The sequence below is a fragment of the Ornithodoros turicata genome, chromosome 7 (genome assembly GCF_037126465.1).
Source record: "Ornithodoros turicata isolate Travis chromosome 7, ASM3712646v1, whole genome shotgun sequence".
In the NCBI taxonomy this organism is placed as follows: Eukaryota; Metazoa; Arthropoda; class Arachnida; order Ixodida; family Argasidae; genus Ornithodoros; species Ornithodoros turicata.
The window spans coordinates 38,185,704-38,210,698 of NC_088207.1; the positions used below are offsets into that span (position 1 = coordinate 38,185,704).

General features: G+C 45.6%; 1 protein-coding gene across 1 annotated transcript; it reads right to left on the minus strand.

Annotated features, from left to right (window-relative positions):
- Positions 1 to 1,378: 1,378 nt before the first annotated feature.
- LOC135401032 (uncharacterized) lies at positions 1,379 to 20,338 on the minus strand. The gene is made up of 9 exons (XM_064633149.1): positions 20,229 to 20,338; positions 12,581 to 12,646; positions 11,779 to 11,814; positions 10,178 to 10,219; positions 7,800 to 7,970; positions 5,767 to 5,835; positions 3,929 to 4,107; positions 3,650 to 3,727; positions 1,379 to 1,827 (listed from the first exon to the last, which is right to left on the minus strand). Exons 1-9 carry the CDS (start codon positions 20,283 to 20,285, stop codon positions 1,614 to 1,616), a joined length of 912 nt encoding a protein of 303 aa, XP_064489219.1. The 5' UTR covers positions 20,286 to 20,338; the 3' UTR covers positions 1,379 to 1,613.
- Positions 20,339 to 24,995: the final 4,657 nt, after the last annotated feature.

The window sequence follows — 24,995 nt, forward strand, 5'->3', positions numbered from 1 at the left end:
AACGAATTTTGCTTCAAAAGTCAACTTTAATAAGCACTAGTATGTCAGAAAAAGCTGTTGATGCTTTCTTCACTGGCAGTCTTCCATCTCCACCTGATAACATCGGCTTCTATTTCCCGAAGCGATATTTCGTCACTGTATACGGACGAAAGCACCGCAATCGCATTCATTTGTTCAGAGTTTGACGGCTGCACTGGGAGACGCCAAGTCGTCGATATCCCGAACACGTGGAGGGAACATATCAGGACAACTTGTGGTAACATTAGGCGTCACCATTCCGCAAGTCGGCTTCACCTAACGCCTGCATGCTTTAGGTGAAACTCGCTTTACGGCACTCTCGCGCCACACGCGATGGAGCATGCGTGGTCTGTCGTGGATTGAACACCTTCCCTTATGCCAAGTACAGGAGGTGCCCCTCTCACGGCAACATGTGTTCCTGCTCTGACTTCACTCTCCACTTGCCCTCTCGATGCCCACTTCCGCTCTTCCTTGCGCTTGCCCTCCTATGAGTGCTAAGGCCATTGGAGAGATGTTTGGTGATATCACAGCTCTTCGTATGAACATCTACGGAGAGGTTACTCAGAGCACGGTTTCGGTCGCTTTAGGGCTAGCTTTTATAGCGTGTGTACGCGCAATGTTCATTCATTTCAGCTACAGCTAACAGAACGGAGTGTCTGTCTGCACCAAAAAAGGGGGCAGCGACAGCAGCTTCTACTGCAGATGGTAACAAGGAGAATCTTTGTACAAACGTCCACAAATGAGGGGTGGAGGTGTATAGTTTGGTTGACTCTTGTCAACAGCATTGACGTATGCATACTCATTGAATGCATTCTGCATACCGGACGGTCAGCCTGGTAGCACCAAAGGAGCGCAGTGCGAATACTGCCTGTACATCCGTTTGAATGATTAGAAATAAAAAGGTCATGCCTGGAGCGACATCTTTTCAGAGTGGCGAAAACTAGCAGCTTGGAATTCACCCTTTGTGCTCTCGTCTAGTTGTGAACTATCTGGGCAATAACAGCAGAATGTCTGTGGTGTTGCCATCATTGGCCAGTTAAGGTTCTTCGAAAGCTGACATGTACCACATCTCATAAAATCTGAAGGGCGATCCAGCTAACGTTGAGCTCGAATGGGCACTTGATTACGGTGCAGTGTGTTTGTGCGAACCCCACAATGTAATCTGCAAGATATCCACAATATGTATCTGCAATACGCAATGCACTAATTTGTAGCTTAGTATTTTGGAAGCTCACAAGAGATGTCTGTTTGCACAGTTCTGCTACTCGGATGCCAGTGAATAGCTGATACCTAGTGTAACGTTGCTCCAAGGTAACATCAGCATACCTTCACAAAAAGAAAAGAAAATAGTACAAGCTGCAGCAGTGGTGCCCTTGGGGCATACAGGTTTCTAATACATACTACTGACCACAAGCTTCATCAGTCGCATCTTCTTAGATTATGCCAGTGCAGGTCCCAGTGAAGTCCGTACTGGTTTCACAGTTTTATAATTCGATTGAAAGTTACTCCCTCGAGTCTGATGGCAGACGACATGGCAGCACAGTTATTAGGAAGCTTATGAAGACAGTGATGCTCTCTTATCATGTAGGACGTGTTCACTCTGAACCGTTTGTCTTCGGAGGGCTGAATATCCTGGAATGCCAGTGAGCGTAGGTAGTTGAGTATACAGGTCCCTCGAACACCATACGTTTCCTGGGCAAACCGATCTCCTTGTCCACTGCTAACTTTCTCTCGCATGGTTGCGCTGGTGGCTTTTCCACGTGTACCATGTCAAACTGTGTCTCGTTTCTCCTCCCCACCAGCTTTCGTCTGCCAAAAATATAAGAAATTTGTACATCAGTGTCGGGCAGAAAGAATACGCTTTGAGAACAAGTTATCGCATTAGAGAACACCAGCAAACTTTCTTAGTAACACATGCATACTGATACTAAAGGTTGCGGGTTCGAACACTGCCGAGAATGCCAGCCACTTGGTGGCATGCTACTTTGTGGCAAAGTGCTTAGACATGTCGTCTGCAAAAGACGATGACTATGGTATGCTGTGTGCTGACATTTCGGCAGAACCTTCAAGACGGACAGAATTGATCCACAGACCGTGCGATGACGGTGGCGGTGACAGCGATAATCGAGGAGTTGGACGTGACGATATTTCGACATAGTTTCTCCAACTCCGGCGCTGTGCGACCGTATGTTAAAAGTGCCAACTAGGATGATAATAACGATGCAAAGTCATTTGAAACTGCACTAACTGTTGATGATAGCAAGACTCGTATAGCCTTAAGCCCGACCCGCATGGAGCGATTTTGCTCGCAACTCGTGCGCGTTGGCGTCGGCGCGACAAAGTTTTGAGGTGCGCGTGCATATTTTCGCCGTGAAATGAAAGAAACGCTGAACATGAACGTCGCGGAAACAATCACGCGTGATAAGCATAACCATACAACAACGTCGAGGATCGCGGTTTACTGCGCTAATGAATGTGGCTGTTCCAAACTATGCATTACCGTCAGGAACATCACGCGTGAGAGCACAGTGGAACCGTGCAGTTTCTCGCCTACACGACAAATGCGGAAGGCATTGTCAGTGCAAGAAGAGTGCACTTGCCACCTTCATTTTCCTTCTAAGATGTGCTCATCACTAAACCATCCCACACTCTGAACATGGCATTGCCCTTTACATCCATTCTATCTGTTTCACCAGTACTTATAATGCCAACACCGGTGTTCACCGTGCATGAAGATGTTAGAAGTGCAAGTTGTTTTTACGGTTTTCAGCTTCATTGCTTCATGAGAACAGCACATTGTTTCATTGTACAAATAATTTTACTGTACATGTGCATACAGGGCGTTCAAAATTAAGCTTTCACGATAAAAAACAAAAACACGAGTGGTAGAAGGAAGCCGCTTGTGCAGGCGGGTTTTGCGGCCAGGCGGACACAAGGTGAAATGATGGTTGCCGCCCTTAAACTCGTAATTAACTAAAATATGTTAACTTTTTAATTATTGCAGTTAGCGGGCAAGTTTGTACTGGAAATTTGGAGGCAGTCGCGTTCCAAGACTATTCCACTTTGTAGAATTTCCCTAGCTCACCCGTAGTCCAAGATATTCGCCTTCAAATTTTCCACCTAGGAGCTAGGAAAATTCTACAAAGTGGAATAGTCTTGGAACGCGACTGCCTCCAAATTTCCAATATATATCCAATGAAGCCTATATCCTTAAGCCTATCTCAGAAGGCTTTATCCTATGACGTGATATTCGATTCAATATTCGAAGAACAATTTTGCAAATATTCGTATTCGATTCGCATTCGAAAATTTCAATATTCGCACACCTCTACTTTTTGCACTTGAGTGCCCCTTTGAAGAATGGCAATTGACGAAAAAGCACCAGCAACGGGATTCAAACCTTCCATGCACTTTCCTGCAGCTGAGCGTCGTGGGGTCCTTCAGTATTGTGTGTTGTCCTTCTATTTCGTTGCCTCTATTACGAATTAGGAAGTGTTGTTTGACACCAACCGTTAGTTAGTCTGTTTCTGTCCCTCCAATCCGTTAGAGGCAACGAGCCTCTAAGCGTATGATATCAGACTAGCAGAAACGATAGCCCCCCCACACACATTGTTTTGGAAGTTGACAGTACCTGCCCTGATACTGATGGTCTGTGATGTCGTAGCCAGGGGGCTCTGGGCGCTGGAAATCTGTCTGTCTTGTGAGTAGCCTGCATTAATTATAACATTAGAATACGAAGCAATGGCCCATTTTGTAGATATGTCTCGAAAAACCTGACAAATTTATTTCCGAGTACCCTGGCTACGTCACTCAAGTACAGCGGGAAAGAAACAAGATTTCAACTCTTCAGAACTATAGCTGTATGTCTAAGACAACATTCGTTGACAGTTCCATGGAAATATTTCATTACCTTCCTCGTTTGCGTACATCGCTATCGATGTACATGTCAGCCATGACTTGCCATTGGCTCAGAGGCCCTTGGTATCTGCCATGGCCGACATTGCACACGTGACGGTGCTGGATGGGGGGCAGTCGTGCTGCTGCCATGGTGTTCATGGATACCGTGTCCTGGGGTCCTCGGAGCGATACCTGGAAACGCCATAAGACCCATGCCGGTTACACAGTTTTTCATGTTGACTTTCACAGTCCTTCATGGAGCACAACCTATTGGTTTCGGTTGGTGCACTGCCCTTAAAATGCTGGAACTTCCCTCACAGCCAGGGGCGGATCTAGAGGGGGGGGGGGGGGGTCAGGATGTCCTGACCCCCTCCTGAATTTCTGTCGTCACATAGTGTTTGATTGACCTAGATCGTGTATCTACCATGCTGGCCAAGGCTGGACCCCCCTCTCAGAAAAATCTTGGATCCGCCCCTGCTCGCAGCATTGACTGAACTGTTGTAACTTGTGTTGTCTTGTAAGTTGTTTCTCTCTTTTTCTTTCCTTGCTCAGTTTGCATCTTGTGACAATCGCTGATTCACCCGTGATTCACAAATAGGCGGTTCCTTTATTGGGGTACAGTTCGTTCTCCAAGCATCATTTCTTTCTTTCGTGTGAGCGCCGGAAAGCAACTGTGGCTACGAGCGGCATACAGACGTGGACAAGTGGAGAGAGGACAGAAGGAAGGAGTGGGATACAGGGAGGGGGGTTTAGTATGCGTACTGGGCCAAGTTCAGGGAAAACTGCGCCGACATCTGTCCCCAGTGCCTGTGGAAAACCCAGGGGGAACCTCGGGCACCACAGCCGGTGGTTGTCTACCAGCACGACCATTGAGCTATTCCCCAAGCATCAATTGACCTTTTTCGCAACGGCCCATGCGCATGACCTTGGGGCGTCGGAGAGGGTTATCTCCGTCTTCACTAGACGGCGCAGTATGGGAACGACAGAAGTGGGGACCAGTGGAGAGACCGCACGCACGGCGCGAGCTCGTCGGTCCCACTCCGGACCGGTTTTGGTCCTTTGTGCTACCCACGTGGATTTGCGTTGACGCGCTCCGAGCGTGGTTCGCTGGAGAGCCGCTAGGTGACGACGCGTACGTGAGAAAGGTCCATTACAGATTTTTGTTCCATTCCTTATTTTACCAGAACACCTGCTTTTATGCTTCATCGACTTAAGCGGTATAATTTCTTATCTGCATTATAAATCATCGGGTTTGCACGGTATGAAATTCCTGCGCAGAGAGACGTCAGTGTGACGGCATTGTGACGACACGAGGGCGTGCCCTTGGCGCCGTTTTCACGTGACCTGAACTGTGCGAATAGTTTGCTCCGGCTCTGGAAATACGTCGGTTTCGAGCGAAAGGGCTTGCAGGCGAATTGGAGTCAAACGCTCCTGTCATATATTATTTCAATTAGGCTAAGGAGCAAACATTTCCTTTAATGAAACCTGCCTAATCAAATTTCTGTAATTTATCCTACAGCAGCAGGTCTTACAAGGGCTCGCGAAAATTGTGCCTGCTCCTGCTATGTTCATCGGTGTTACTTCCATTCGGATTAGTTTGGTGATGAAAATACCCACGAAACTATAGCTCGCGTAAAAGTTCTTCTGTGGGGTTTAGATTTGACTTCCACCTACCGACGCTTAAAACGAAGCCTGAACCAGACAGGCAAAAATGTGTTGAAGACCAAAAGAAGCGTACAACAACACCAAAGCCAGTTGTTGTCAAAAATTCTCTAAAAATTCAAAAAGCTTGCTTGGCAAAGACGGAACACAAAAATGTCCACACAAAAAAGTGCGTAAAAAGTGGTGTACCTTGGATCCAAAATTTGAGAAGACGTCGTCCTTGGCCAAGACATCGTCAAACACTGGTTTCTTGAAAAACTAGGAGATGCCGCAAAACAGGACATTTCATAAAACGTTCCATTACGAACATACGATGAACATGTCATTCTCGTACGTTATAGTGACTTGATTACACTGTGGTATTCATTGTGAAGGTAATGTTCTTTGGGTTTTATGTTGTTCCTCGTAAATGTTTGTAACATGGAGATTTCTGATTGTACTTTTACTTCAGGACAGGAAAAATCCCCACTTGCGATTCCCGCCAGCCACTTGCCTCGCCATGACGCTGAGCTAAGACGTACAGACATGAGATCAACAATATTGTTATAACAGAGACCGGGCCAGCCGTGCATGCAATGCTTATAATATGACCCTCTCTACGCAATGATTATCAGAGGTCAATGCTAGAAATTAATATTCGTGCTACAGTCGAGCCCGTTTTTTTTACGATATTGACGGAAACGCGAAATTTGATATCAGAGCATCGTTATATATGAACTTCCGCGAATTCGCCGTTTGGGATCACGTCAACGATGTTGTTCGGTACGAGTAGAATGCCACTGAACATGTACGTCTGTCGAAAGCACGAAAACATTTCATTTACAGCTCTAGCTTGTATCAGCTTTGTGTCACATTCTGTGAACGCTTTTCCAACGACAACATAACCGCAAATACCACATGAGGCACTGTTCAATAACGATGGCCTCGTCCATTGCTGGCCACCACAGTGTCGACAATGTCAGATACATCTTTACGATTAAAGAAGCATAGAAGGGCAAGAACAAAATTTGACACACGAAGTACGAGTGCAGTGCGCAATCCGTGTGCAAGACAGCTTTCAATTTCGCGCGTCAAAGAAGCTCCTTCCTTCGGCTGCTAGTCTGTGACATCAGGTTATCCGCCCAATAGTAAGGCACATGCCTTCTTTTTCTTTCTTTCGTTTTGCGGCTGTATTAGGCGCGTGCACTGAGCAGTCGACCTTGCCTTGCCCCATAGAAACCATAGGGATCCTTATCCGATTTCCATATGTCTTGCTCCTTCGCTGTAACAGATGATTCTCGGCAGCCAATAAAAATGCTCGTATGACCTGACGTCGCAACACGCCAGAAGGAGCTGGAGAGATCGCCGCTGCCGCGCGCTCTCTTCAAGAGAACGCGATATCTTACTTTTCGTGCGTTTTACCAGCCGCCGGGAGAAACTCGATCGCAAAATGCGAGCAAGCGCTTTCATGGCGATCGTTACATCGAAGTCTTTTTTTTTACATGTGCTGCAGTCGACGAGTTTACGAGAACCAGCAATTTGGTCGTAATATCGGAGTTATCGTTATATTGAAGATCGTAATAGACGGGCTCGACTTACATGGTAATAAAATTTAAAAAGTAAAACATCGTTACTGGGATTTAATAGATATTTTTCACTAGACCTCCACATGAGGAGGGGCAGCCCCGTCCCTGAATAACTGGTTTAGCACGTCTCAACCATCCTGTGTCTCTATATGCTGCTGTGAAGACAATCTTCAATACTAAAGAGCGGTGCGCACAGTCGTATTAAAACAACGCTTTCTCGGGGGTCTACGACCGTTGGCTCACGTAAAAAGTCTTCGTAAAAAAACATCAACAGCAAGTCGCTTAGCTTTTATCTTTTCACGTCAAGAGATGATCTTTGCATAATTTCCTCGGCAAGCGTAGCACTGGGGACGGGACCGTGGCCTATGTCCTAAGGCCTATGTCCCCTGCGGGCAGGGGAACCCGCCATAGAGGTCGCAGAGTAGAGGACATCATTTTAAGGTTTTACTAGTCATGTGCTTTTTTATAACCACTCTGGTAGCCGGTCTCACTCTAAGTGGGGTCTACATCCTTATGTTTTCCTCTACTGCCTCAACCATCAAAAATCGAACACCAGATGTCAATAATGGACGTTCGGCATGTTTCAGGGACCTCGATTCATACAGTCTAAAACTTGGCCGTATGTACTCGTAGTAATTACGTTCCAGTGTAACTCACCTTCCGGTCCGTGTAATGGCTCCGTTTGTACCTCCTAACGTTCGAGTGGTTCACATTGGCATCGAAGTCCGACAGTAAGGACCTGTCAGGGGCAGAGAGGGGTTCTGGAAGCTTCTTCTTCCAGGGGCGGTACTTCGGCGTACCCCAAGAGTCCTGCTTCATCTCCGAGCGCTGCCGTAAGGAGTGTAATTTTAAGTGTGACACGCAGACGCTTACAGCAGAAATTGCTTCAGCGTGAACCAGTACTATCAGCGAAACCCCAAGTCATCGTGGTATAATATATGGCGGAATCATTGACCTCAAATCAGACAAAGGATTGGCGGGGTTCGAGTCTGGCTTCTTGTATTTATTATTTATTTATTTTATTTTATTTTTGCATATTCCGCCACCTCGCACCCTATTAATGAAAATGGTATGAGTGGTCTGTCCCTAAAATTTCGGAAGTCTGATTGCTGAACAACGCCGGTACTGCACGGCGTTACATCACATGACATCATATAGCCCCCCTTGCCTGACCCTGATAAAGATTGACGCATGTTTAGTATAGTGTTCCTTGTGACTTGAGTGATCAAAGAGAGTTTTGCCGAAACTAAGATGTGTTCGGAACAGTGTAAAGACAAACTAGGCTGACGGTGATACGTTCTCAGCGAATGAGAGGCCAGTAGGTGTGCTGTTTGTGGGCTGCTTACCCACACGTGCGTCACGTTCGTCGAGGAAAACGAGCTGTGATTATACTGTGATCACGAGCAGTGGTTAACAGCACTCGCGAAAGACGACGTGACAAGCAACTTGTACCCCGCCATCAAGTTTATGGCGTCCCCGGCGCTGTTCGAACCGCAACCTTCGGATCAGTAGACGGACATTCTGCGTACCGAACCACCTTGACCCACACGAAACGAAACGAAGAGGATGAAGAAACGACATAGTGACAGTATGGCGGGCTAGAAGGCAGGCTAGATTCTAGTGACAGCCACTGACATCACAAAGTGCTGTTTCTGAGACTTGCTGAGATAAGCACTACGCGTGTCGCCTGATGGACGCGTGGGAGGCTGTTCAGCTGATGGGGAAAGTCGTGCACTAGAAGGGCGTGTAGTAGGTGTACGTCGGAAACTTTTTTTGTTTTTAATATTATTTTACTTAATAGTCGTGAGAACAACGTGTAGGATTTTCACAAAATAACAAAATACAAGGTGTCCCAGAAAATGTTTCATCGAATTATAATAAAAAAAACTGTGCCACCTAGAATCATGTGGTCAACGGCATTTGTTCTTACTTTTTTTTTTTGCCACCTCGTGATGTGAAGTTCATGTAACGTAAGTTTTATTACGTTAATTTTTGCGACCTGAACTCGGGAATTTGCCAAGTAAAGGTCACTTTTTGCCCCACCAATGTGAAGAGCGTGCCGAATTTACTCAAATTCATGATAATTGACGGGAATATTGATGCGCTATCCCATCGGAAAAAATAGCCGAACACCATGCTTTACGGAACACCCCGAGCATAGCGCGCGGCGAATCATTCAGCGCATTCGCTGTCAGCCCGACGAAAGGAGGTTGGAAACTCAGCCCACACCGGGATAGTAGAAAAAGATAACACAGGCATGGCTTATCGCATCCGGCATCCGCTGGGATCATGCCTTCCCTATCCCAATTTCAAGAACTGTCACTTTTTCTACCTATCCCTCTGTAGGTTGGGTTTTGCAACCTCCTTTCACTGGCAACTGGACTGGCAACGATTGCGCTAAAAAATCGCCGAGCTCTATGCTCTGGGTGCTCCGAAAAGCATGATATTCGGCTATTTTTTCTGATAGTATAGCTCCTCAATATCCCCGTCAAGTCTAACGAATTTGAGTAAATTCATTGATGAAACTCCCCATTCATCGTCGCAAAATAAAGTTGAGTAAATTCGTCATGTTCTTCACATTGGTGGGGTAAAAAAGTCACATTTACTTGGCAAATTTCCGAGTTCAGTTTACATAATAAAACTACATTTCTACTAAAACTGCAAAATTTACATGACATACTCATCAAGAGGTGGCAAAAACATAGTAAGAACAAATGCCGTTGACCGCATGACTCTAGGTGGTGTAGTTTTTTTTTAATTATTATAATTGTAGTTTTTTAATAGTATAATTCAATGACGCGTTTTCTCGGACACCCTGTATAGTGGGGTGAAGTCACCTTGCGCTACGCGCAATATCTCCTACTCAATTAATTAATTATCCTCGTCAATGCCTGTCACAGCACGAGTAAAGTCAAGAATATTGGTGCGGGATATGAACAGCATGTGACATTTGAGCAATGTCGGAGGGCCGTATCACGCACTCGCTACTGCCAAAATCTGCCTACTACAACATTCTTACGAAGTTCTCCACTCACATTATAGGCCCCTGTCTTCGCCGCAACTGTTCTTTCATATCCCTAAACCAATGTTGAGAAGAGTGCGTTATAACAACAATATCACACGCGATGCATTACTATAGGTGAAGAAAGGGGGGGGGGAGGCATTTTTTATTGCATCTGGTGTCTTATACTCTGCGTCTCACGGGCATTATGCGCAGTGGTGTGTTCAGCGCCGTCAAATGCCTCATCGACGAATATTTTGATAAGTTGGTAATTTATACGATGAATAAACGTAAATTGAATTGATGAGTAGCTCATTCATTGCATTGTTTAAGAGGATCGCTACACGCAGAATAGCATGCAGGTAGAAGGGCTGAGTATAGAACGCGAAAGCAGGGATTCAGACGACCATGAATCTGACAAACAAGACCTCTTCTTCCTCTTCTTCGTCTTTATTCTTTTTTTTTTTTTTTTTCATTTGCGGAAGTAGGAGTTGCCATCGAAACAACGCCCGTTCTACTTTCACAACTCTCTGTACCTTAATTCCTATCGCCTTTAAAGTGCCACTACGGACTAAATCTCGTGTCTTCAGAATGTTATGTTACTGAAATATTCTTGTCTCACTTTACATTCCTGCAAAATATTTTGGCTCTACGTGACGCGAAAGCTAGAGAAAATTAATTTTTATTTTTGAGAACTGTGACGTCATGTTAGGCTTCGACGGAGCGCCGGGCTCTCCCCGGGTCTACCGGGGGCTCACTTTTTGGACTCCGTTAGCGGTGCCCCACGTGATATATCCTTCGACCGCTCGGAACTTCGAGAAAAGACAAGGAGAAGACATCTCTCCCATTTCCCCCTCTTTCGATCAGTGTCAGGTGACTTCTCCACCACGTGACCTTCCCTGGACGCCGGCGCTGTTGCTAGGAGACGAGTGCCCTCTCCAGAACATGACATCATCGCAATTTGTGGGCTTATGAATACGTCACCAGCTCCTCGCGTCATCGAAACTTGTAGAGGGTAAGCAGATCTTCAAAAATTGACAGAAATGCACAGCGTTGGTAAACAGGATTGAAATTTCGCGTATAGATTCCTTGAGGCACCTTCTTTTCATGGACTAAATAAAATAAACGCTGTTTTCCGAATCCGGACTGGCACTTTAAGCTAAACGCGCGTATTTTATTACATAGTTCCACTTACACATAAATAAACTTGTAGGGATACAGTTGACGTTGACAGGTGCATCGTCTTCCCCATGACTAATCCCAAAGGACAACATCTTTTTTTGTACCATTAGAGTCACATAAATAGCCACTCATCTCTTATCTCTGCCTATATGCTGTAGAAGGGTAGAAAATCCAGCGAACCGGTAAGGAAATGTGAAGGGAAGTACCTCAGAACGAGAACCGCCGATATTTCGAACAGAGACTGTGAACAAAGAACAGTCTCCGTTCGAAATATCGGAGGCTCTCGTCCTGAGGCACTTCCCTTCACATAACCTATGTAGCGTCACCCTTATGTGATCAACATATCTCACTTGTACTTTATTCATGGCCGTCTGATTTTTACCGCAAAATATTCAATGTGTTTGAAGGCTAACAACCGGCAGACAACCGAGGCGATTTTGAAGTTCAACTTACGGCTTGGTATTCATTTCTGAATCCTACTTTTCCCTCCTGCAAGAAACAAGGAAATGTGGTTATGTCGCATGTTTAAAAAAGATGCCCACTAAAAATGGCCCTTGACCACGTCGTTAGTATTAAAGGGACACTAAAGTGCTAAAATTTGTACTCGTGGATTGAGATATATTCCGTTACCTCGACACTCACCGTGTATTTACACGAGCGACATTCCCCAGAATATTCCAGGGGATAGATGCGAAAAACGTCATTGCTTTATACTGTCTCGTGAGCGCGAGCGCTCAACGTGGTGTCTTCCCGTGTACCGGAATGTCTTCCCGTGTACCGTGTGGGGAATATCAAGCGACACTGCCATAAGATATTCTGTAGCAGACGACAGGAAAAGACTGACGATGTATGACTGCTAAGTGCGCAATATGCCACTCCCGATATTCCGGCACCGTGAGAATGCTCAACATAACACCGGGCGGAACTTCGGCTCGAGCAGTTTCTTTTTTTTCTTTTTCTTCCACTAGAATCTTCCATGAGGATGTCACACGTGTGAATACACGGTGACACAAAAGGAAAGGGATTGTCCGGTTGCGTCGTTCGCGATTTATGAGTGAAAGAAACCATTAAATATCGAAGACTGTTTCGACAATCACATTAGCAGAAGAACGTGACCATGCAAAAATGAAAAATAAATTGGTGGTTCAGTATACAGCGTGTAATATAGAGTAGGCTCATCGAAGGTTAACCTCATCCTGTGTGGGTCCTTTTTTCTGTCCTGATCAATACGATTCCGGAGGTGTACGCACAGTACCTGTAAGTCATCCTGGTCAACGATTGAGCCTACTGGTGGCAATGCCTTCTTCAAGGTGGCTAAGCCCTACAAAATAACAGTCTTATGAGTGACAGCGGTTGTACAAAGGTAACGTGTATACTGAGTGTGTACTGGGGCGTAGTGGGCCAACTGCAATGACATGTACAATGCCTTTGTTGGCACGAACACTCGTAAAGCTCCACTGAGCTTGATTTTGTGCTTTTTCTTATCTAGAGTCAAACAACGACAAAGAAATAGCCTCAAGTCGGCAACTATGTAGTAGGGGCCAATATTTCCGCACATTTCCCACCTATCTGTCACCATTGCACTATAGGTAGCGTATTTTGTGGTGGATTTTGGTAAGTCACTGCACTGTGCTTCCCGATTCCGGCGAGAGAACATTAACTTGGCAGTGTCAGAGATCTATTCAAGTAATTAGATTAGATTTTTTCCCCTGCTCGATGGCAATTCTAAGTTCATTGTCTGTAACGAGCTTGATCAATCAGACGCGCCCTCATCACTGTTATGTTCATCGCCGATGAAGTAAACACAAAAAGAGAGGGGATGAGAGCACATGTGAACTGGTGAACATGCCGCCTGTGCAAGCCAAAGTCAAAATCAAGTGCAAAGGCTGCTATCCCACGAATGGGTGCGAATGCTGCGTCATACATAATCTCCAATGTAAAAGCACAAAACCTACCGCCTTACTGAAAGCTGCACAACAAAGACAAATGAGGCGCACAGCACTTACCCTCAACAGAGACTCGTTCTTCATAAACATTACGCCGGAGAAATTAACCAAACAACATACTTATATTCACATATCGTATGTACATTATACATCACATAAGGAACGTGGCTTTGGATTGTACTGAACTTCCAACGCTCCGACACAGCGCACAGTATTTGGATGACTGGAAGCCCAGCTGAGTGCGTGGCACGATATTTTCTCAGAAACTGGGGGTCAACTATCGCTGCTCGAGCTCATACATGCAGGGAAGCATAATGTATAGAATTCATAGCGCATCACTATCACAGACTACAAGAAAAAGGAAATAAAAAACAGAAAAAAAAGAAGAACGAAAAAAAAGAGAGAGAGAAAAAAAAAGAAACGTACTGTGGAATATTCCGCGAAGGGTTAGTTGGTATACGACCGTATAGTCGTTTAGGTAGACGTGACGCGGACACAGACGAGTGAACCCACGTGAGAGTGGCTTGCATCTGACCCGCGTTCTGTGAAGTCAATTCGCGGGTTTTCCCGGTTTGTTCTGAGTGTTGGTCGACCAATACCTCAGCTTGTACTCGGAAACGGCGACCAGGACCCCACAAACGCCGGTCAAAAGAGATGTATAAAAGGTGTTCGTTCGATGCGGAACATAAAAGAAAACAGTGTGGCGGTTGTTTGAGACATAATTTACGTATTTTGAACACCAAAAGATATATTTGACACCGGATTGTACGTGTGTTTTGTTAATTTTTGATCACCGGTGACACAGCGCTCTATATGGTACGCGCACATTACGCCACGACAGTTTGCCTCTGCGCATGATAAGAGGTACAGTTTGTTTCAGTTTCATGTTTCAGTTCAAATTATTTATGCTTTAAAAACTTCAACGAACTTGTTTACATCTTATCACGCATAAAAATAAAAAAAAAGAACAAAATAGAAATGTTATACCTATTTGCGTCATCTTTCATTAAGCTATTTCATCGCATGTTTTTCGTTTCATTATGGGAAATTTAAGGAGAGGTCAGGACAAGCTGGCTTGCTACTCCGAGCAACCTGTCAACTAAGCATCGAATGTGATTCGTACTCTGTCCGTATTATGTGTTATTAATTAATTGTAAATATACATGGTGTCCCCGCTAACGTGCAGCAAAATTTAAAAAACGACGAAGCGTTTACGCGAATGAAATCAATTCTGAATGTTTTCAGCGCGGTTGCGTATAGCGTAGTCGCCAGTATTTTTAATTATGTCTAATCAGCTAATTGTGTACGATTAATCAGCTAACTTTTCAAGTATTGGCTTGAGGGTAGATATGTCGATTGGAAAGTTGTAGAGCATCCTTGAGATTTCCAACAAGCCTAGAAGGAAGGCCGGTGACTATACAAAAGTATGAGGTGACAACGCGTCCGCGCGCCTAACACGCGCGCCACGGCTGAAGCGCTCTCAAGCGTGCTCTGGCAGAACGAGCCCAAGCAGCACAATGTACTGAAAGTGTACTGAAAGTACTATACTGTAGGCAGTACTGGGCAGTGTTGTACATATCGCCGTTACAAGTAACGCCGTTACTGTAATCGATACTTTTTCGGTATCGGAGTGCGTATCGCGATACTTTTTAAAATTGGTATCGGAAGAGTATTTCCGTTACAAATTTATGGTAACGCGATCTCCGTATCGTTACCGATACCGATACTTTTTAGTGCCCCACCCTTTCTTCACCGACGACATTTCTCACTCTTGTTCATTGTCAATGGTCCGCCTAGCCCTCGACAATAAGCCTGTGGACATGTCCAAGTGCTCCGTAACCGGAATTATAGAATTACTATACCAAACGCATGTTCACTGCTTTTCATAGAAACTGGAGAAAATAACCACAACAAAAGAGTTGAGGTCAACGAACAGAGGTAAAGTCATTGACAGTACGCTCTGGATTCCACTGCTTAGCTGCCGTGTCGCACTGGGTCACGCTCACATATACTGTGGTATTGTTAACTTCGGATAGGATTCCTTGGTAATCGGACTCCAGGGTGTGTGGGCCTGACACTAACGTAATTGTCATACTGGTCTCTGCCAACTGCCGAAGAGACCACGGCCTGAAAGGATGGCAGAAGACGAGTTCCAGAACGAGCTATTGATAAAAGTGTGCTGTCTTTTTACTGCAAAACTGTTTACGTAAGCGATACAGTATTTCTATGTTGCATTATCTTCGTGTTTCAAACAAAAGTATCGGGCAAAGTATCGCGTTACTTTTTTTTAGTAACGGTAGCGGTATTCGTTACTTTAAAAAAGAAGTATCGTTATCGGTATTTCGATACTTTTTACTCAAGTAACGAGTATCGGTATCGCGATACCATATTTCGGTAACGGGTACAACACTGGTACTGAGTGGTTCTGTAAGTAGTACTGAAAGTGTACTGAAAGTGTACTGAGTGCAATAGGGGTGGACGGGTAGGTGGAACGCCTTGAACAGACTCGTGAAACTAAAGAACATCGATAAGACACATACCGTCCACCCCTATTGCACTCGACTTTCAGTACATTGTGCTGCTTGGGATGTCCCTGCACCGATAAGGTGGACTTCTTTCAAGAACCTCAGGAAAATCGACGAAACATCTGTTTCGAAACACACGAAATGCTGCAAACATCTCTCGGGAGCGCATATATCTTCCCGCATCAAAGACGGATGCCAATCCTTTGAAGACGGCCAGGCAAACTGTCCGCTTGCTACACCAGGGACATTGCAGCTATTATTTTAGCTCACCAACGTTTGGTTATCAAGAGGAGGTTGATGAGGACGTTAAAATGGCGTTCGGTAGGTGCTAGAAAATCCTAAGTGGCGCTCCACCATGACGATGCCCCAGATCATAGGTCTACTATAATGTAGCACTCCGTTGCTGTCGCACCCGCCAGGTCTTGGTCCGTTGAGATTTTGATAACCGTTGATGGTCCGTGCGTCTTCTTGTTTCCCGAGTTGAATTATTTCAAAAAGTGACTATAAGAGCCTTTTCGTTAGTGGCAGAAATGCTGGAATAACCTCATGCACGGGTGCTTTTAAGCACCCCTTACGAGACAAGACTTATACTAGCCGGTAATATACACATGGACTCACAAAATATAGTCAGTCCGTCGTCATACTTTCGAACAAGTATTACAAAACGGCCATGCTTCGAAACATCGCGTACGCTATTTCCGATGACCTGTGAAATTTACACTGCTGTCGGTAAAGCACTTTCTATTTGCTTACATTGTTCTTTCCAGGTGTTTACTAACGTTCAAGTGCTGGTTGTTAGGAACCATATACGAATAACTTCAAGAAAACTTTACTGAAACGTGACATTAATCTCTTATTTTTGTCTCTCTCAGTTTATCGCTCCTCAAATATTTCTGCCTCCTCTCTCACGTTGATTACCACACAACGGTGAATTACGCCGGCACATATCGATCAGTTGACAGGCGAAAGAACAACCCCGTTGCTCAGTGACCGGAAACCACCGGGGCACCACCGTGATGCCCATGCGAAAAGCCAGAGAGATCGGGAAGGATATAGTCAGCGTAATTTGCGACTGCAAGCGTATCTTCTTCACTGATTCCACGCTAAGCTATTAGGTTTTATGTCTTATGAGTATTTGAATGATAACTTTGTGTTTGACGGACATGCAGGTTCCATCTCGTATAGAGTTCATATTTATTACCGTACCACTGCGCCCGCTCGTCTGGTCTTCTGCGAAGTTACAAAGCAGCACGGTAACGGGACATACAAAATACTACTCCTGAAAGTGCTATATCTGTAGCATTACGGTGCTTTCGTACGGAAGTACGACTTCGACGCATAAGATGGTTAAATAAACCACTTCACAAAGCATGCGAACATCGTCAATGGTGGAACTGCATTCAGCCGAAATACTTCAAAATTGTCCCGATAGTAAAACCTTTCGAAACTCTCGCTGTACTGATTGATTTATTGACTGTAAGAACAATGCACAAAGACTTATTCTCTCTGGTATAATTTTTCGAATAATGAGTATAGCTGCTCATCTTCGTACATCTCCAACTCATTCTGGCAAGGATACCTCGAGTACACGTACATAATTGAGGCTTTGTGCCCTTTGCGGATTTGACATCTATATTGGAACTATACTGCTTATGTGCCATGTTAGTGCTTCTCTAATACTGAACAAATGCTATGCACACGGATCAATCTCATATACATCCGGGAGCTCTGCGCGCTGTTGAAGCAGGTGACTCGGCTTTGCTACATAATGTTTGGCCATGATGTTTCATGCAAGAGGTCAACACATACGACGATCACGCTAAGCTAGGTTTAATTGGCACAAAATCCAAACATTTATGGTACAAACATAGCAATGGCTAAGTCTTCCTGGCTATACAATCACTCAATTTTAGAGTACTGTACCTGGAGCAGTACAAGTTTCCTGTAGTCAAGAACGGCCTGGAAGATAAACCTTGCACTACCCTTTCAAACAACCGTACCCAATGACACATGTTCCACCTCTGTAACCCTACTGAACACCGTATCTTGCGCATCGCCCGCACCAATCCTCCACCGAAATTGCTCCGCAAGTGATTGAGGCACCATTACAGTAATTAACCTCTGTATCGTTTCTTTGCCGTTACCATTGTCTTTTTGTGTGCTTTTTTTATTCTTCGGTGCCTCATTCTCTCCCCACCCATTTTTAGCGATCATTCGGCAATTAGGGCCATCAACTGGCCAAAACTGCACCCTTGGGGATCGGCCTTTGTCACAGGGGCATGCGCCGACCTTGAGCAGGTAGTTCTCCCATCTCGTGGTTCCATAGCGAGTAGTACCTTGCTTCATATATTTGCTGATGACAGTAAAGATGAAAATATATTGACCGGTACAAAAATTTACCGCTGAAGCGCCACCTTTCAGGGTAACGTTTATACTCTTTATCTGAGAATGAGGTGCGAAGGTTCACTTCTTAGCGGCGGCGTAGAGTGCGGTTTTTTTGGCACCTACACTAATAGGGTTCCGCGTTTTCAGTTTTAACAGAAAAACACCGAAAACATTTGCCGGGTAAATTTTTCCTGATTCGGTTTTAATCGAAAAACACCGAATACCGAGGGACATTCCAGGTCTTGACAGTGATAAATTGCTGCACGTCCTGCAAGTTGTTGATGCAGAACAGGAAACCATACAGAAATACGACGGTTGTGAAAAATGTCCGTTTACTTTTTCGTTAGCCGTAAAACGCCACCGCAGCGAACGACGCCATGTTGAATAAGCGTCGTGCGTGATTTGTATTACCCGATAACAGTCGGGTATACCATGTACACGCCGCAGGGAAAACACCGAAAAACGCCGATTTCGTAAAAATCAATAAACATCGAAAAACATACGCCGAATCTGTCCAAAAATAAAAATCGAAAACGCAGAACCCTATAACTATAAATCATGCGGGCGGTGCCAGGCTAAGCTAAGTATGTCTGACGGGGAAGCGACACTCGCAACACCGACGTGACATGTTCGTGTGACACGCAAACTTGCGTTATACAAATGGCAGGTACAAATTGTGTAAATGATTTAGACTTGTAGTGGAGTTTTGAGGCAGCTTCTATCCTGTTGTTAATATGGATAGCACGAGGAGAGGTCAGTAATTAGGATAGGCCTTTCAATGTCGGTGATGTGCGACTTGGTGAAGTTATCGCGGATGGAGGAAAGGGAATACATTCGGTAACTTCTTGGCACGTTCTATGGATAGAAGTAACGGCTTTCTCTTCTACTATAGCTGTTGCGCTGTAGAGATGCAGTTGCTACTTGCTTTTTTGGCTACTTGCTTCCTTAACGAATTGCAGATTTTTCTTCTTTATGTGACGCTCTGTTGAGTGTTCAGCTGAGTTGCTGTGTGAGCGGATTGACGTGTAAGAAAAGAAAGATCTGGGATGGAGGTCTCTACAGTCTGGGACTTTCTACTTCAAATGCTTCCGTGCTATCTAGACATGGATCCCACTGTCCTTCACACGACAGACCTCATGAACAAATTATGAGTTGACCTTTCATGTCATCTACACATCACCCCACCCTCATCATCTTATATTTGTTTTTACTTAATCTTTGTGATATATTTTGATTTAGGAATAGCAAGCCGACCTTGGGTCAGGCTGACCTTTCCGAAATAAACGTATATCCCCCCCCCCCCCCACTGTCCTTTCAAGAATGCAAGTTAACAAGTGCGGATAAACTGTACAAAATACTCACGTACTGTAACAACGACTGGCCAGACGTCCTGTACAGGGGTTCGATACCGCATAACCACGTACCGTTGGAAGCGATTATACTAGGGAGTTTCAGAGAATCGTAATCGCCATCCGATTCTGACTCCGTATCGCTGTCACCACTCCAAAGGAATCAAGCGATTGGCTTATCATATGTTTCCGGAAACGGAACTCCTTCGTTCTCCTAAAACTCGCTGATGCCATCAAAGTAAAGCCTGGCTACAGTTTTCGGAGTTAACGAATAGAATGGAGCCGACACACGATTTTTCCATCTTTAGAAGCCATCACCGGTGATTACGGTGGCAATATTCCTCGAGGTACAAAGTGCACGTCATACCACCAGCATGAGCAATGTCTTATACATGGGCTCCTGGAGTCCCTAATGGATAGCGTTATTGCAGAACAGCAGGACGGCCCATATGAATACGGATGGCGTAACCACAAATCCCTATATGACCATAGTAGGAGCCATACAGCAAAACGTAATCCGATTTTCAATCATCCGATTTTATAACAGCGTTGATTACGACCATTCGGCTTCCAATGGGTCCTGATGAGGTTTGCGACGGCCCATAAGTTCACAAGTCGCAATACACTCACAACAAATCCCACAACAACGCAACCAAAACCGCAGGAGATGTAATAATTTGACATCGCTGGAGCCTCACCTTGAACCCTCCAGTAAGTTGAGCAGGCGCAGCTGCAGTGTCCCAGTGACTATCCATTGCAGCATTGGATGAAGCATCGTCGCTCTCTCCCCTCTGGTGCCACTTGCCAAAAAAACCAACGGCCGGGCGGACGGTGTCACTGGGTGACCCGCTCCAACCCACCACGTCCGGGGACTCCACGTCAGCGGCCACCTTGTACGTTTCCTGCTTCTACAGCACCGCACACACTCGTTTATCTTGAGACTTTTCTTCGGCTGTTGGAGTGAGCAGCATTTCTTGTCTTTACCTGAGGAACATTGGTATGCAGCTAAACTATCCCTCGTATAATCCAGTGCATGTTTGTTGTGTCAGATGCTTGAGGCCAACAACGTTACTACTACTCTTGAAAGGCTAAGAGCACTGAAGCACCTTTTTTTTTTTTCATGGCTGAGTTAAGTGGCTGTACATGCGCCAAGGACGCCCTCCTCTGTATGCCACAGTGTGCGCATGCGTGTTCCAATCTCTTGGGTTGAATTGAATGAATGAATGAATTGAATGATGTTATGTCATCGCAGATGCTTATAGCAATATTATATTTAAGTTACCAGATGCAACATTCTAGTAGAGTTTTTATATGCTTGAGTACTGAGCGCTGAAACAACGAGGATATTTCTAAGCAACGCACCCTCACAACGTAGCTTTTTTTTTTCGCAGACGGAGGTCAGAACGACCATTGACATGCCCGTTGATTTTGTTAAACGTGATTCTACTGATACTGATAGGTGCATGAGGCGTAGGTACAGTGCTGGACAAAAGATTACAGAACGCGCTTCGGCGCCTTCCTTCTTCAGAATGACATGCTATATAGCAGCGAATAGTACCGTACGGACTTACATACAGGTGACTGGATTACCAATAGGCACATGTGTGTATAAGTCCGTATACGGTTCCATTTGCTGGAAAGGAATGCGCCCGTGCACGTTCCGTAAACTTTTGTCCATCGCTGTACCAACATTCATATTCAGTTAATGAATTGTGACTAATACCCCTGTCAGACGGGCAGTCTTCAACGATCATTGAAACCAATGACCATTGAAAATGTGTGTAGTGACACCAAGTGTATGACGTGTCAACTTCCCAAAGAGTATTGGATTCATGTTCCCCGACAGGTTGACACATTACACACTAGGTGGCGCTTCACACACTTTCAATGACGATTGGTTCCAATGACCATTGAAGACTGCCCGTGTGACAGGGGTGTAAGTTACTAGAAATATGATAAGATAGAACAGAGGCAGCGCTCTTCGCACTCATGGTTAGTAGCATCGTCAGTCTGTTCTTCTTTTGTGGAACATAATTCGTTGCTTCACGTCGCGAGAAAACTAAATGATCATGAACGACGCTACAGCGGTCGGTCTGTGGATTAATTTTAACGTGCGCTGAACTTTTGTGGAACAAATGGCAACTTTAATTACAAATGGCAGTCGTCGTTAGAAACGATCAGCTTTTGGGACGTGCTGAGATCGGCTCGCGACAATCGAGGCATACTCGGCGCTCCTCCAGAGTTCTTTGCGTTGATGTGCGCTATTGCCGTATTCATGGAGCCTTCCATTAAAAGGCATAAAACATGCCGTTGCCCGCAACAGAGCTCAGCTCGCTGCAACTACGGTTACACACTATATCCAAAGTAGGATTTTAATTAGCCCTGGGTTGATGAATTTGAAACGTATTGTCGTTTCACGTTCACGTAATTATTCGCTTTCAAATTAATATAGTCGCCGGAAAACATCACTAGTGAACGTTACGGAGTGAGGTCGGGAACGTTAGAGGGTTATACACAGTGAATGTTTATTAAAACTACGCGTTTTAGTGCGAGCGTTAAGTTATGAGTTGAGTGCCAAGAGACAATGCGTGTACGTGGGTCAGCGGCAGCGATACGTGCATTAAGGCGACAGCGAGAACGTGCTCGAGAAGGTATCCGATATTCTGTGGCAGACGAGAGCGATGGCGAACCCGGCAGGCTGCTAACACCGGAGGACATCCTGAAAATCACCCGCTGCAGACATTTTTTGACCGCTTCAACATATTTTCCGGTCCTCTTTTCAACCGCTGAGCCCCACTGTCTCAATTGTCTTGGTAGTCCAATCTGTTTCTGTCTTGGTTTCTTTGTTTCATCACCTCCAGAACACCAGGATTCCGCTCGACTGCAACCTGAGTTCATCTACATTTCCATCTTTTCACCACTCGCTGGTATTAAGCCCGTTCATGATCCTTCCTGTGTCGCAATTCCCGGTCGTGTCACGCTATAGTACATCGTTCCAACATTCAGTGAGGGTCGCTTTGACGGACCATCCTATATACGCAATAACAACTTGTCTAAAGTTGTCTTCTCTTCTAACAGTCATTTCAGTGACGACTGAGCACGATGGGAATCATACTGCAAAATCGCCACGTGGAAAATATTTAGCTGAGCTGAAAGGATTTCAAGGAGAACTTACAGTAACGCGACTACAGTTACAGCTTCGAACGCGCAGGTCAGGCGATTCGTTGTCATGTGTGCCTAGTTGAGCTGACTTAGCTGGCCTGTGATCTTAGCGGGCACGATTGAAGAAGTACGTGATATGTCAACAACATAAACGAAAACTTAGCATGCGAGGAAAACAGCAGTAGGGGAAATAGACATAGACAGACACAGCGACAACAAACATCCTATAGTCGTCGTGTATATCCTCTCATTTCTACGTGCTTCATTTACATTGCTGAGATCTCGTTCATCATGTCAGGACACCAACTTACGCGCCTTTCAGCATTAGTGAAACACCTCGTTGGCTCTCGAAATGGCCTATAAAGTGCAAGACACACAGCTCACCTGGACTTCAACGGCGAGCTTTCAGGTCCATGGACGCAGCGCCTGTTGTTTGACGGCGAAAGCAGAGAATATCGGTCAGCGGCTACCTGCTGCTAGTGGTGGGGTACCCCTTGAGGCGTGACTGCCTGTTACCCAGGGCGACGGACCCGGCGTCCTCGCGTTATACGTGAGCCGCAATCTGGGACCGGCGTTGCGTCTGCAAGCTTCGTTCCGCTGGTTGCGTTCCCCATCATCCACGCCGCTTTCTGTCTGTACTTCCGGGTCAGCCTGAGGTCAGTCCTGCATTGCTTTGTGGAGACGACCTCGTATCGTGCTCCAGAAAGTGTTCGCTCCCGATCTTGGAGCACCTTCCGTTCCCAAATGAGGCGGCGTCCAATTTGGGTGCTATGACGGCATGTCGCTCAAGGGAATCGCACTGTCCTGGGCGACTTCACGGGGAAGTCGGGGCGTGTTGCCGACACACGACTACCACAAAAAAACTCGTGGAAAACAGCCGGCGCCAGTTTCGGGACCCGGGTAACCCCTGAAGTGTCGGAGTGAGAATTGGCTTGCTCACTTTTCCTCTGTCTGGTAAAAAAAAAATTGAATTGAAGAATTTGAATTTGAAGAACATTCGGCGAGCGATGAATACAACCTAGAAAGTAGGAGAGAAAGGAAGTGGGGAAGACGAAGAGTGGTTTGCACGATTCTTTTTCCTACGGACCCAGATATGTATTCCTGTTAGGGGGCCTTATCGCGCGACACGTTGTTATCAGCATCTGTTGGCTACGACCAAGCTACTACACACGTGCTAGTATATGGTATGGTTAGCTTTTTTTTTTGTCACGGGAACAACAACAGCTACATCCCAAGCAGCACAATGTACTGAAAGTCGAGTGCAATGGGGGTGGACGGGCAGGTGGAAGGCCTTGAACAGACCCGTCAAACTAAAGGACATTGATAAGACACATCCCGTCTACCCCCATTGGACTCGACTTTCACTACATTGTGCTGCTTGGGTATGCATGTTGTACTACATGATGCGATGATGTACCTTGTGCAGGAATTTTGATTTTTTTAAAACTTCCTGTTAGCGCCGCGAAGCAACTGTGGCTAAGAGCGACGTACAGAAACGTGGACAGGTGGAGAGAGGACGACAGGAAGGAGTGGTTGACAGGAGGTTAGCATGCGTCGTGGGCCGAATTCTGGGGTAGGGTGACATTCGTTTGAAAAGTCTGCCGGAAAACCCAGAGAACATATCAGGCAGCACAGCCGGTGCCGGGATCCGAACCCGTGTCACCTCCCAGTCTCGGCGTAGAAGGCGACCATCCTAACTACTACGCTACGCGAGCTAGTCCAGGAAGCCTCTGGGTCCCAGGAAGTCTTCCTGGAGCTCAGCAAGCCTCCGGGAAGACTCAAACTCTCGTGAAGATACACTTCTTATAAAGACAAGAGCACACATACAAACGAGCGACTGGTTTGGGGGGTGTAATTTTTTGTGGTGAATCTCCAGAAAAAAAAAAACCTAGATTTTTGTAGGAATGTGCGAACACTGAGAGCATTCTCATTGGTATAGACGGGGTCACGTGACGAAGCCCGCGCTGCCTCACTTGCGGAGGCTCCTGCGGTGACGTCGGAGCCGGAGGGCCCTTGGTTGTAAAACTTGGACGGTATTTGTTCGCCTCGATGCAAATAATTGTCTCAAACATTTATTTTGCATCATGTGGGACGAACTGTGGCAACCATATGTCATGTAGACGTGAACCATACGAGATGCATTCTCTCTCTCTCTCTCTACGAGATGCACTATGCTTCGGCAACGCGGCTGTCATCACGGTGAGCTGCAGTGTGGAAGAATGAAAGAAACGGAATTATATATATATATGAAGGTCGATCGTTCCAATCCCGTTCTTCCTTATCGACTACACCGGCCTCGGTGT